The following is an 11,916-nucleotide window of genomic DNA, read 5'->3' as shown; positions in this document are numbered from 1 at the left end:
CTCTCTCTCTCTCTCTCTCTCTCTCTCTCTCTCTCTCTCTCTCTCTCTCTCTCTCTTCTCTCTCTCTCTCTCCTCCATAATCCCACATAGTTTGTGAATGTTTATGCGTCCAGAGTGTACATTTTCAAATGTCTTTGTATATGAATGTGAGTGAGTGTGTGCGTGTGTGTGGCTTATGTTTTAAGTAGTTAGCATTGGGTGGGGTTGTATGGTTGGAATATTACAATATTAGGAGTTTTAGCATAACATTCTCAAAGAGATTCCTCCCATCCTCTTGAGGTTAGAATTGGGTTTAACACTAGAGAAATAGAAACGTTTGTTAGTTGCTAAATTAAAAACAGATTGCTTTAAATGAATGCTGAATAGCAGACTGCATTGATCTAAGAGATCTTAAAACAAAGCAAAACCAAAAACGAAACTTTAGAATATCCATGTCCAAAATAAACTTCAGTCCTATATGAGCAAACGGAAAAATACAGCCCTGCTAGATTCATGGTCTGTGTGTTTTGCGCCATCAAAAAATTATATGAATCTATTTATTTTTTGGGTGGCACTACAAATATGTAGCAAAATACTTGCTCTGCATGGTTTGGGTTGAAGATCTTCTCCCAAAGCCATATTCATAAAACGTCACTAGTCTAAACGTAGCACCTGGTTAATTCAGGAGAGAGGGGCGTGTGTGGCATCTTGAAGTCCCTTGGTGACAGTAATTCACAAAGCATTTCTTTAAACAAGCTCTTATTTTGCAAACACAGGGGTAGTCAAGGCGACTGAATTACTTATACCAAATCATAAGCAGACAAAAAATGACAGCTGCTGACAATTTATCTCGTTAATGGCCTTCAACAACCGCAAGGCATGTGTGAATCTGGACGGACATGAGAAAACCAGGAAGCAGGCGGTAGATGCACCAGCTATGCACGCCAACCAAGACACACCAGGGACCATGTAATGACACATCATTACAACTAATAATATACTCTAAATCACAAATAGAGACCACTTTATATCACACTTATGCAACAAAATAATCTGTATTATTAGAATCTGAAATATTCAGAATATAATGAAATAACACGCACATAATGCACACTGACGTGCAGAAAAAAAGAAGGACAGACAGACACGCAGACATATAGATTAACATTCCAGCCGTTTTCTCTTCTTTCACTTACTTTCTGGTTTGATCAGACTCCGTCTTTAACACCAGCTGTAACCACCAGCTCTTTTGCGTTTAACTAAAGAGTTTCCTACATAAGACTCTGTATTTGTGTTTGTGTGTGTTTGCTCTACTCTCTCTGTCATCAACATTTTGTGGGAATTATCTTTAATTCTGTCTGTAATTGAAACCGCCTTGTATTCGCCAAGGCCTCATATTAAACCCAGTGATCAAATCTAGTTTAAATCTACCGCTGCCTCTCTCCAGGAAGACGGTGAAGGAGATGCACTGATCTCTAATTGATAGGGTTGTAAATTACTACCTTCCTAACGACAGGGTGAGAAAGAGAGAGATAGAGGAAGAGAAAGAGCTTGCAGGCGCATCCACACAAACACACACACACACACACACACACACACACACACACACACACTGATACACATGCATCACACAAACACGTTTGCATCCACATGCAAACACATTAACTCACACACACACTCACACAAATGCACACACAAACGCACACACACACACACACACACACACACACACACACACACACACACACACACACACACATAAACGCGCACACACACACACACACACACACACACACACATATACATAAACAGTTACATGTTTGTATAAACACACACACACACACACACACACACATACACACACACACACACACACTCACACCCTCTTAAACAAAGCCACATGCAAAGACACACACATAGACACGTGCAGATGCAAAAAACACGAGCAAATCCTTCCACTCGGTGCTGTAACACCCAGTCCCCAGGCCGCCGCCCAGTGATTGTGTTGTTCACAATGTTCTGGACTTTTTTTTTTTGGACTCCATCAATAGCTCTTATTGTGTAAGCCTCGCACTTTTATTTTTTTCAATTGTTTTACCTCATTGCGAGCCTCAGTGAAATCCCTTCGCTGTACGGACCCTCGTTAGTTTTATTTGCGCTCTCTGCTGAAACGGGCGCCACGCACCTGAGGGCTCTGAGCGTACCGCAGTGTACCACTGAGGGCTCTGAGCGTACCGCAGTGTACCACTGAGCGTACCGCAGTGTACCACTGAGGGCTCTGAGCGTACCGCAGTGTACCACTGAGGGCTCTGAGCGTACCGCAGTGTACCACTGAGGGCTCTGAGCGTACCGCAGTGTACCACTGAGCGTACCGCAGTGTACCACTGAGGGCTCTGAGCGTACCGCAGTGTACCACTGAGGGCTCTGAGCGTACCGCAGTGTACCACTGAGGGCTCTGAGCGTACCGCAGTGTACCACTGAGGGCTCTGAGCGTACCGCAGTGTACCACTGAGGGCTCTGAGCGTACCGCAGTGTACCACTGAGCGTACCGCAGTGTACCACTGAGGGCTCTGAGCGTACCGCAGTGTACCACTGAGGGCTCTGAGCGTACCGCAGTGTACCACTGAGGGCTCTGAGTGTACCGCAGTGTACCACTGAAGCCCGCTGACCGCAAGAGACAGAAGGACCAAGAGAGCTCTGCTGTAACTCGCCTCCCGTTTGACGAGGTGTTTCCCTGTGAAGGGAAGTACCTCTTCCAGTCACAGAGGAAGGCGCTAGGGCCCATGTGAGACCATCCACATGTTTGAAGTCCCTCTTCCAGTCACAGAGGAAGGCGCTAGGGCCCATGTGAGACCATCCACATGTTTGTTTGCATTTTTCTAATTGATATCAATCTGGCCTTAGCTGGGCAGCAATTTATTTCCGATATAGCCTCGGTCTTACATTGTTCTTAAAACCCCGTCCAATCCGTTGAAATAATTAAGCGGTGCTCTTGCCTATTTGGTTGGAAGTAAACCAAAAGCGTGTTCCTCCTCTGAGAAATGCCTGCAGGGCAGATTTCAGTTAATTGTTATTCAGTCTAGTCTAACCGTTTTGATTGCTCCATAGATGGCTACACTTTTCTCGGGCGCCGCCATTGTTTTTTTAAGTTCGGCAGACTGCGGTGCTTCTTGTTCGTCGTGAACTGAAACTCCCTCCCCTGAGCCCCGATTGGTCAGATTATATTTTACTTTGAGGAAGAGGCTTACAACGGGTGGAGGCTGGAGGCCAGATTGATTTGCAGACAGAAACAGAATGTGAACTAGTGAGTTAAGGATGGCCTCAAGAGGCTAAACAAATAGAACCCTGCTGCGTTATATTACTATAGTGCTGCCTAATGTTTTATCAAGACACAAACCAAACATAAGCATGGTTTCCAGCGGTTTCCATCCACCTATTAAAATAAAATCTGAGCCATCGCCCTTTCCATTATTAATTGAGTCTTGTCTGTTCCTCACGTTTCTCTTGTGCAGACATCAACGAGTGTGAGATCGGAGCCCATAACTGTGACAACCACGCCACGTGCACCAACTCGGCCGGCAGCTTCAAGTGCACCTGTGCCCCGGGCTGGGTCGGCGATGGACTCAAATGCACAGGTAAGAGGAGCCCTAGTGGGCTCAGGGGAACCCCCCCCCAAAGCGGGCAGCATGCTGCGGTCACGACGAAAAGAAGACTGGCGAGGTCGTTAGAAACAAAATAACGTGATTGAGGAGTTTGTAACTCGCTGAAACGCCGCAAATGACGGCAATGGGATCGCTGCGTGTGGTTATGTCAGAAAAGCAAGGCGTGATTTATTTTGATCTGATTACTGCGTCTCCAGGGAGACCCCACTGGTCTCAAGTAATGCAACATTCAGTGACCGAACTGAAACCGCATTGAGCATAAAACAAGTGTGCCTGCAAGGGACTTCAGTCTTGGCCAGCAGAAAAATAAATCGACTTCATTTGAAGTAAGCTGTCTGCTTCATTCATGTCGAAGATGGACGGTGTTTGTGGAAAGTCATCATCATGGATTGATATAAATCCAAGTTCTGTTGTGTTTCAGACCTGGATGAATGCTCCAATGGGACCCACATGTGCAACAACCAAGCAGAGTGCATGAACACCATGGGCTCCTACCGCTGCGTGTGCAAGGAAGGATTCTCTGGAGACGGCTTTCACTGTTCAGGTTAAACCGGGTCTATTTAAAACCACACACTCACACACACACACACACACACACACACACACACACACACACACACACACACTTGCATGCATTAAATGCATGCATTTAATGCATGCATTTAATGCATGCAAGTGTAGATACGTTATCTACTTGCAAACGCGTAAGATAGTATAATGCAAAGATGCACGGTCGATCAGGATGAAGCGTTTGTGAACGGACGTGTGGTTCTTTGTGTTCCGCAGACAGTGACGAGTGTGCCGACAACGGGAACCTGTGTGAGAGCGGCCACTGCCTCAACCTCCCCGGGGGCTACCGCTGTGAATGTGACATGGGCTTCATCCCGGCCCTCGATGGCAAGGCCTGCACCGGTAAGAAGTCCCTCTGCGGACGACCTCCGCCCCCGTGGGTCCAGGGACCAGCGTGTGTCTTTGGCGTCGGTCTCATGTAGCCGCTGTGATCCGACCCCTGAGGAGGGTGTGTGATGTGTTCACGCTACGGTTGAACAGGTCGCCTGTGGAGAGACCGGACACGTGCGCTCTCACGATGACGAGCCTAATGAGGGGGGAAGAGCGTGGTCCTATTATTTCTCTGGGGTTGATGTGTATTGGAGAGGTTTTTGTTTGTGTGTGTGTGTGTGTGTACGTGTGTGTGTTTATGCTTGGATGTCTCCAGGCAGATTTTTCCTCAGCTGAGGTGTGCAATGTGCACTTCCTATCACTGCCTGCCAACTTTCCACTTTGGTCCCAGGATACACTAATCGCTCACAGCTGGGGCTCTCTGTCTGTCTGTCTGTCTGTCTGTCTGTCTGTCTCTCTTTCTTTAATCAACCCTGTACAGATATCGATGAATGTACGTTTTCCGACATCTGCGTCAACGGACGCTGCCGGAACATTCCAGGGCTGTTCCGATGTGAATGCAACACAGGCTATGAGTTGGATCGGAGCGGAGGCAACTGCACAGGTAACTCCTGTCACAACCTGTTTTCTTTACCATTTTGTTGATCTAAAATTGTATTAAAAAACAAAATGGCTAACTAACCAAAGAGATGAGCGTCCACTTGCTAGGAAATGAAGAAGAAAAACTCTTGGCTACTGCTCCGCCTATTGCAATGGAATCATGGCAAATATGATGACATAACTCGGAAAGACATGGAAAAACCTCATGCTCACCCCCCCCCACCCCCACACACACACACACACACACACACACACACACACACAGGTGCACACCAACACACACACACACACACACACGCAATATGTCACTTTTATCCACTTTAATACCTTTGCCTGGGTGGATATGCAAAGTAATGATTGGCCGGCTGGCCGTGTGTGTTTTTTAGATGTGGATGAGTGTGCTGACCCCAACTTCTGTATGAATGGAGTCTGCATCAACACCCCTGGCAACTACGACTGTCAGTGCGCACCAGACTTCCAACTCAACCCCACCCGGATGGGCTGTGTAGGTGCGGCAGGACAGTTGATATCTCTCAAAGCGTTTCTAAGAACTTGTGTGTGTATATGTATATATGTCATTTCATTATGTCACACATATGAGTGTGTGTGTTGTTAACAAATGCATCTCTCCATTTGTCACTTGTGTGTGCGCGTGTTCAAATGCATGTGTGTGTTTGTGTGTGCTTGTGTATGTGTCTGCTTGTGGGTGTGTGTGTGTGTGTGTGTGTTTGTGTGTGCGTGCTTGTGTGTGTGTGTGTGTGTGTGTGTGTGTGTGTGTGTGTGTGTGTGCGTGCGCGTGCGTGCGTTTGTGTGTGCGTGCGTGCGTGTGTGTGTGTGTGTGCGTGTGTGCGTGCGTGTGTGTGTGTGTGTGTGTGCGTGTGTGCGTGTGTACGGATGCATCTCTGCAGACACGCGCTCGGGGAGCTGCTTCATAGATGTGCGTTCCCGCGGCGATGCTTCAGAGAGCCTAGAATGTTCTAATGAGATTGGAGTCGGGGTGTCCAAGGCCTCATGCTGCTGCTCCCTGGGTCTGGGCTGGGGGAACCCGTGTGAATCCTGCCCCCCGGTCAACTCCAGTGAGTGGACCACACATCTGAACAACCACCAAGTATCAAAGACCTTCCATCGGGGCCACTGTTACCACCAACAAAACAACCACTGGAGTTTGACTATTTGAGTTATTTCGAGTTATTTTAGTATTCAAGTATTTGAGTTATTTGAGTACAACCGGTTCGTTGAGTATTAGAGTATTAGAGTATTTGAGTTAGAATTTGTTTGCAGGAACAAGGCTTGCATTGTAAAGAGACAAATTGTGAAGAAAAAAGAAGCTAAATCGAATGCAATCCATTAAATACTTTCACCGCTCCAACCATCTTCAAGATGTACCAAAGCGTCAGTAAAGAGGTCTTTGTGGTCCTGGTTTCATGTGGTCTGATGTTGTGTCGTCCAGCACAATACAGGACTCTGTGTCCCGGGGGAGAAGGATTCAGACCGAACCCCATCACTGTCATCCTCGAAGGTAGGGCAACTCCAGGTCATTATGTGTGTGTGTGTGTGTGTGTGTGTGTGTGTGTGTGTGTGTGTGTGTGTGTGTGTGTGTGTGTGTGTGTGTGTGTGTGTGTGTGTGTGTGTGTGTGTGTGTGTGTGTGTACAGTGTGTGTGTGTGTGTGTGTGTGTGTGTGTGTGTGTGTGTGTGTTTGACTGTGTTGAGGTATTACTTTGTTTCTTGTTGTTTCTATGCCTCAGTCTTGTCCTTTAACAAACACACACACTGAGTTGGCGTATTTCTCTATGGCAGATATAGACGAGTGCCGGGAGCTCCCGGGATTGTGCCAGGGAGGAATTTGCGTCAACACCTTTGGCAGCTTCCACTGTCAGTGTCCCAAAGGCTACTCGCTCAACGCCGAGACCCGAGTCTGTGAAGGTTCGAACAACACGACATGTGCTGCGTTCTACATACATGTTGTGTATTTGTGTATAAAAAAAGTAACGTACAAAGTTCTCTCAGAGGCATGACTTTCATTCACACACACACACACACACACACACACACTCAAACACACACACACGCAAACACCCACAAAGATGCACACGTGCACAAACACACGTAGACACATACAAATACACACACTCGCGCACACAGACAAACACACTAACACACACACCCAGAGGTCACCTCTCCCTTTTCAGCCCTGGGAAGTGAGAGTAGACAGGAAATTGAGTGCAGCCCCGACCAAGGCCTGTGTTCAATAAGTTCCAGAAGAATAGGGAGAGCACATCTGAACAGAGAAGTGACTCAACAGTCAGCGGACGGGGGGCATGCTTGGTTCAGTCCCTGTCTCCTTCACTTTGCTTCCATCTGTCTGAACACAATGGGGACGAAGAGACAGAGACAAGACAGAGAGAGAGAGGGAGAGGGAGGTCCAGAAGAATGTGTTTCTCTGATGTGGTTTGGAGTGTGACCCGGTGCAGGATCTCAGAAAGCAGACAGACTGGGGGCTGGGGGGGGGGGGGGGGGGGGGACAGATGGAGGGAGGGAGGTCAAAAGAAAGAGGTGGAGAGCAAGCACGGGGCAGAAGACAGGATGGAAACAGAGGGGGGGGCTGTGGAGGCGATGGGGAAGTCGGGGAAGGGGGTGGGGGTGGGGGGGGGGTTAGTGGGTGCTCGGGTCGACAATCAGAGAGGTGGACAGCTGGAACAAGCAGCAGAAAGGTAGAGGTTTACACCGAGGAAGAGCAGACACGGCGTTGGTCCTGTCAAAAGAAAAGGAGTGCTGAGAGATATCCCTAACACTCCACGCCCTGCTCTCCTCAGATGTGAATGAGTGTGAGAATCTGGGCATCTGCGGCCCAGGCCAGTGTTACAACACCATAGGGAACTACACCTGCATCTGCCCCGTGGATTACATGCAGATCAACGGAGGAAACAACTGCATGGGTGAGTATTGGAGGCTCACGGTGAAATGGCCCTGTCTGTTTGTGGCGCGCATGTGTGTGTGTGTGTGTGTGTGTGTGCGTGTGTATGGTACAAACTGCAGACCATGTGGTCCTGTGATAACCTCTGCCTTTTATTCTCACACACACACACACACACACACACACACACACTAACTTGCATACACACACACACACACACAGACATGAGGAAGAGCTACTGCTACAGGAACTTCTACACGGACAACGGCACATGTGACGCGGAGCTGACCTTCAACATGACCAAGAAGATGTGCTGCTGCTCCTACAACATCGGCCGCGCCTGGAACAAACCCTGCGAGCAGTGTCCTGTTCCCAGCACCAGTATGTCTCCACACACACACACACACACACCCCAAGGCACCAGTTTACCTGTGTTTAAAAGAATCACAGTGCACACGTCAATTAAAAAAAGATATTACAATTAAATGAACAACAAAGTGGAGCGTGTTGCGGCCGTGCTGATGACAGTGAACTCCTGAGACAGCGGCTTCGTTTTGTCCCCATCAGACGAGTTCCTCAGTCTGTGCGGCAGCGTGAGGCCGGGGTACTACATCGACATCTACACCGGACAAGTCATCGGTGAGCCTCCACCTCCCTCAGGCACCGCCGGGCCCCGTGTGGGGAAGAGAACGGTTCTGTAGAGTGTTGACTCTCCTTCCTCCTCCTCTCCCCCTCTCCCCCCCCCCCCCCCCCCACCCTGGCGTCAGATATCGACGAGTGCAGACAGATCCCGGGCGTGTGCGAGAACGGCCTCTGCATCAACATGGTGGGGAGCTTCAGATGCGAGTGTCCCCTGGGCTTCGTCTACAACAACAAGATGCTAGTGTGTGAAGGTAACCTCCCCTCCTCTCCCCTCACACACACACACACACACACACACACACACTCTCACACACACTCACTATGTGTAGCGCTTGGAGCGCCTTGAAAAAGCACTATATTAATCCAATGAGTTATCACTATGATTATAATTCAATAAAAGCTGCTCAGGGTTGTGTTTAGTCTAACTCAACTAAACACACACATGGATCAAACAGCGATCTGCCAGCAACACAGTCGTTAACAACCAAAGTTATAGACAGAGCCTTTTTTTCTTGGTTAAGCTCTTCATACCTCTCCCCTCCCTCCTAGACATCGATGAGTGCCAGAACGGTCCGGTGTGCCAGCAGAACGCAGCCTGTCTGAATATGCCGGGGAGCTATCGCTGCGAGTGCAAGCCTGGCTATCGCTTCACCTCCACGGGCCAGTGTATGGGTAAGGTCCCGGGTTTATCGTCCGTCCGTTTGATCGGTGACTTCATCGCCCACCTTTGTTTCACCGTCTTGGGCTTGGATGAAAGCATCTCAGAAGTAATGCCACCAGTGGCCTTCTGCAGGGTGTGTGTGTGTGTATCTGGTGATAATGATTTATTAAATGTAACAGGTTGAACCAAAGGAGATGGTTTATGTTATGTTATATGTCGATGTTTTATTGTCAATAAGGGTGGTTCTGTATTGAAGAGGGTTAGGGTTAGGGAGAAACATTTTCAACAATGTGTGAAATTGTCTTTAAGTTTCCTACAGGTTTAATTTAACAAATTATATAACATAATTATAACATAGTTTAGCATTGCAGAAACACACACACACACACACAGTGTGTGTGTGTGTGGACACTCCAGTGGGCGATACTTAAGATCACTCAAGGGTTTTGATGTGAACCAAAACCACATCTCCTGCACACTCTCGCCAGACGAGCTTTGGTTAGCTCGTTGAGCTGAATGAGGCGACACGTGTTGATCCAAACATTCCTAACGTGTGCTTAGCTGAATGGACCTGAGTGGGAGCTGCCTGACAGCCACAGCTCCGGAAAGAACTGCAGCGCTGTAGTAGCGCTCGGGCTGAACGAGGTGACATTGTCAAAATGCACTTCATGTGTTGCAGGGATGGACCGCTGGCTGTTCTACGAGCTGAGAGTCTTAACACCTTGCTTTGCGATTGAAACAATCTGGACAGAACTCCTGTGATACTGAGCCACACATATTTAATCAGCGTTCCCTGTAACCTCTCCTGGATTCCTCTATTCATGCACATTATGGGATGTCATTTTGGACACATTCAGACGTTTGTCAGAGTGAAATGTGCTATGACCTAATAGCAATGAGCCAATAGTTAGTTAGTTCCTAGATTTTCAGGGACTTTTTACTTCAGTAATGGTTATGTAAAGAGAGAGGCTGAACATTGAAAATGTCAATACTACATACCACAGGCAGTCAGTGGAGGGACATTTTCAATTTTCATTGATTTATGTTCATTAAAGTGTTCATCAATCTGTAAGGTCTACCGTGAGTAACTGTCCGTCTGTCGGTTCCCTGTTCCCAGATCGGAACGAGTGTCTTGAGAACCCCGGTGTGTGCAGTCCTGGCCAGTGCATCGATACGCTTGGAAGCTACCGCTGCATCTGTCCCAACGGCTTCAAAACCACCACGGACGGCTCCATGTGCATCGGTGAGTGTAGGATCCTACAGGAGCCCTTTTCAGATCATGTCATCCACATTTTCCGCATCAATTTTCTGCACGTATTAGAAACACAGATGGGTGTGCTGAAATACTCCAAATGTCACATCTTATTTTTCACTGCAGTAGGAGGTATAATATGATTTATTTTGGGTGTTGCTGACTCAGACAGCTGGCAATTGGTCAAGTCCTACGTTGTAGTCTATGTAGTATCTATGCCATGGTTCATTTGAAGTTAAAGAGGCAGTCTTAATTCCTAGGGAACTTCAAGTTTGCTCATCTGTTGTACAAGGTTTTGAGCACAAGAGGAAAACTGCTGTAATATTCTTGTATCTGTGCAGTATATCTCTACCCAGAGCCTTTGCTTGACCTTCCTGTGTAAATCATGTCCTCAGCTAATGGAATGACCAGATGCTGTTGCCTTGATGCTGCATTTGTTCGGTGTCCTGGATTAGCCTCGAGAAACCACACTGTTTACTAACTAATGATTCATTCAACAAACACATTTAATTGTGTATTTCCAGACGTGGATGAGTGTGAGAAGCAGGCGTGTGGCAACGGGACGTGTAAGAACACAGTGGGCTCATACAACTGCCTCTGCTACCCGGGATTCGAGAACTCACACAACCACGACTGCATAGGTATGTGTGTGTGTGTGTGTGTGTGTGTGTGTGTGTGTGTGTGTGTGTGTGTGTGTGTGTGTGTGTGTGTGTGTGTGTGTGTGTGTGTGTGTGTGTGTGTGGAATTGTGTGTGGAATTGAATGAAAACCTTTTTTAAGGAGAATGGTTTGAGAGTATATCTAGAACGGGATCCCAGCGGTTGTGATTCAGGTTTTGTGAAACGCTGTGTGTGTGTGTGTGTGTGTGTGTGTGTGTGTGTGTGTGTGTGTGTGTGTGTGTGTGTGTGTGTGTGTGTGTGTGTGTGTGTGTGTGATGCTTGTTGTTCAGACATCGACGAGTGCAGCGTGCAGAGAGGGCTGTGCAGGAACGGCCAGTGTCTCAACACCGTGGGGACCTTCTACTGCGTGTGTGGCGACGGATACGAACTCTCTGCCGACGGACGGGTGTGCAACGGTACGGCGACGCCTCGGTCGACCGGCTCACATGAAGAAGTCCTTGTTTTTGGCCTTATCTTCGTCTTTACTGAGCGGGACTTGGTGTGTGTTCTTTGTTCAGATATCAACGAGTGTGCGGTGAACCCTGGGACCTGCGGCGTGGGGACCTGCGTCAACCTGGACGGGTCCTACAGGTGCATCTGTCCGGCGGGCTACTACCTGCATGAGGAGACCTGCGAAGGTAACGCGC

General features: G+C 48.1%; 1 protein-coding gene across 2 annotated transcripts in view; it reads left to right on the top strand.

Annotated features, from left to right (window-relative positions):
• The window catches only part of fbn1 (fibrillin 1), a 62,907-nt gene that overhangs the window by 37,541 nt on the left and 13,450 nt on the right, over positions 1-11,916 (top strand). For both annotated transcript variants that reach the window (XM_084476647.1, XM_084476648.1), the window contains exons 33-49: positions 3,492-3,614; positions 4,063-4,185; positions 4,428-4,553; positions 5,023-5,145; positions 5,528-5,650; positions 6,050-6,217; positions 6,592-6,660; positions 6,940-7,065; positions 7,956-8,078; positions 8,279-8,437; positions 8,624-8,695; positions 8,824-8,949; positions 9,248-9,370; positions 10,477-10,602; positions 11,136-11,252; positions 11,560-11,685; positions 11,788-11,907. In XM_084476647.1, coding sequence (XP_084332773.1) covers positions 3,492-3,614; positions 4,063-4,185; positions 4,428-4,553; positions 5,023-5,145; positions 5,528-5,650; positions 6,050-6,217; positions 6,592-6,660; positions 6,940-7,065; positions 7,956-8,078; positions 8,279-8,437; positions 8,624-8,695; positions 8,824-8,949; positions 9,248-9,370; positions 10,477-10,602; positions 11,136-11,252; positions 11,560-11,685; positions 11,788-11,907 — 2,073 coding nt within the window. The remainder of the gene's footprint in view (positions 1-3,491; positions 3,615-4,062; positions 4,186-4,427; positions 4,554-5,022; positions 5,146-5,527; positions 5,651-6,049; positions 6,218-6,591; positions 6,661-6,939; positions 7,066-7,955; positions 8,079-8,278; positions 8,438-8,623; positions 8,696-8,823; positions 8,950-9,247; positions 9,371-10,476; positions 10,603-11,135; positions 11,253-11,559; positions 11,686-11,787; positions 11,908-11,916) is intronic.

The sequence above is a fragment of the Micromesistius poutassou genome (assembly GCF_964030765.1).
Source record: "Micromesistius poutassou genome assembly, chromosome: 12".
NCBI classification, from domain to species: domain Eukaryota; kingdom Metazoa; phylum Chordata; class Actinopteri; order Gadiformes; family Gadidae; genus Micromesistius; species Micromesistius poutassou.
This window is presented reverse-complemented; position numbering and strand designations above follow the sequence as displayed.